This window comes from Poecilia reticulata, linkage group LG16 (assembly GCF_000633615.1).
Source record: "Poecilia reticulata strain Guanapo linkage group LG16, Guppy_female_1.0+MT, whole genome shotgun sequence".
In the NCBI taxonomy this organism is placed as follows: Eukaryota; Metazoa; Chordata; class Actinopteri; order Cyprinodontiformes; family Poeciliidae; genus Poecilia; species Poecilia reticulata.
The window spans coordinates 6,811,425-6,813,392 of NC_024346.1; the positions used below are offsets into that span (position 1 = coordinate 6,811,425).

The 1,968-nt window shown below is 48.7% G+C and overlaps 1 protein-coding gene across 1 annotated transcript in view; it reads right to left on the reverse strand.

The window, feature by feature from the left end:
- Window positions 1-792: 792 nt before the first annotated feature.
- The window catches only part of tspan13a (tetraspanin 13a), a 10,076-nt gene continuing 8,900 nt past the window's right edge, over window positions 793-1,968 (reverse strand). Inside the window, exons 4-6 of the mRNA XM_008431048.2 lie at window positions 1,584-1,697; window positions 1,391-1,504; window positions 793-1,290 (exon numbers count right to left, since the gene is read on the reverse strand). Of these exons, the coding sequence (XP_008429270.1) occupies window positions 1,216-1,290; window positions 1,391-1,504; window positions 1,584-1,697 (303 nt within the window). The 3' untranslated portion in view covers window positions 793-1,215. The remainder of the gene's footprint in view (window positions 1,291-1,390; window positions 1,505-1,583; window positions 1,698-1,968) is intronic.

The following is a 1,968-nucleotide window of genomic DNA, read 5'->3' on the forward strand; positions in this document are numbered from 1 at the left end:
TCTGGTCCCAGGTCTGGTCTGGTCCCAGGTCTGGTCTGGTCCCAGGTCTGGTCTGGTCCCAGGTCTGGTCTGGTCCCAGGTCTGGTCTCTGGTCCCAGGTCTGGTCTGGTCTCTGGTCTGGTCCCAGGTCTGGTCTGGTCTCTGGTCTGGTCCCAGGTCTGGTCTCTGGTACCAGGTCTGGTCTCTGGTCTGGTCCCAGGTCTGGTCTCTGGTCCCAGGTCTGGTCTCTGGTACCAGGTCTGGTCTCTGGTACCAGGTCTGGTCTCTGGTACCAGGTCTGGTCTCTGGTCTCAGGTCTGGTCTAGTCTCCTGCAGCTCCACCAGATCCCTGGAAAACTGCTGCCGTCCTCTTAGAGGCCCGGCATGGCCTAATGGAGCGAACAGAACCTGTGGAGGTCTCGGTCTCCATGGCGATTCGGTCTCCATGGCGATTTCTGAGAAGTGGAGGTGAATCCTGCAGCTGTTTCAGCCTTTTATGGAAGCAAATCAGACATTGAGAAAAATGCAACTTATGATCCCTGTTGGAAAAAAAATGTAAAAAGAAAAAGTTCAAATTTTATCCATTTATTTTGGAGGCAGATCCAGTTAATCAGCTCTGGATTTTCATCACGATTCCAACTTTGGGATCCACAAACATTTGCTCCAGTTTTATTTCATGAAAAATGTACTTACCATAAATCTGAGCTCATTTGTTCACTAATCGTTTCTCCGTTTGCAAGGCGAAAATGTCGAGTCAGAGAGAATATTTAACTGGAAAAAGGACAAAAATGTGAAGCAAAGTGTCTTTTTAAATCTTTTGCAAATAACATTTTTATTTTCCCCAATTAATGACTAAAGAGCCAAACTGAGAACCTTAAAGCCTCCAGCAGTAAAAAACAAACAGATCTTTAGTTCTTCATTTATTCCTTCACAGTTTTAAACAACAAACCACTTTAAAAACCTGCAGAGAAAATAGATTTCACTGCTTTCAGAGGAATTAGTTTTCTTTTCAACTCAAAGGGACGGTGTGCATCGAACTTCGTTTCCACTTTAAACTCCAACAGGAAAAACGACGATGAGCTTAAATAGAGACTGATGGTGACATCATAGAGGTAAACACACAGACGAGCAGAGCAGAGGCCAATCAGATGGATGCAACAGTTAATCAAATTAAACACATTTAGACAAACATTTCCACAGACGGAGGAACCGCAGCAGAGCATTCAGTCGGAGCGGCTACAGAAAGGCTCCGGGGTTCGACCGCGGGTCCTTCAGGTTCCTGTACTTATGGGTCAGCCACACGCCAAGAATCTGGACAAACAGGAAGAGCTTTAAAATGAGCTTCACCGCGACTGGAGGCATCGAGCCTGCAGGCGCATGGACCAGCTGACTGACCGGCGGACCCACTGACCTCGGTGAAGCTGAAGAAGAGGCCGATGCCGCCCACGAAGTGCAGCACGTCGCCGGCGTACTGCTGCAGGATCTGTGAGCAGCTGCTGCAGGACTGCGGGGCGGCGAAGCATCGCTGAACGACAGCAGGACAGAGTCAGAGAAACACATGGCGTTCCAGCAGAGGGGAGGAAGCAGGAAGCGGTTTGACTCACAGCGGGGCAGGAGGTGGTCTGGTTAACAGAGGAGAAGCCGCAGCAGTCCAGAGTTTTCTCCACGTCCTCCCGGGTCACCTCGGACTTGTTCCAGCCGACCTCCAGCAGCTGGTTCTGCACAGGAAACCAAGTCAGAGTCAAAGGCTGAAACCCAAAAACTCTCCGGTTTTACCCAAACGCAACTCGAGTTTTTCACAGCCGACTGAAAAACGATCGTAGTGCAGCTTTAGGGCCGATTAAAAGTTAAAACTGTAGGAGAAATCATGAGGATAAGATGATAAGAATAAAAATATTACAAGAGAAAGTTTCCGGGTCAGCGCTGCAACAAGATGGCCACGTAGAAACAGGCTCCTCCATGTCGGTAATTAAAACTTCCCCCTTGCTT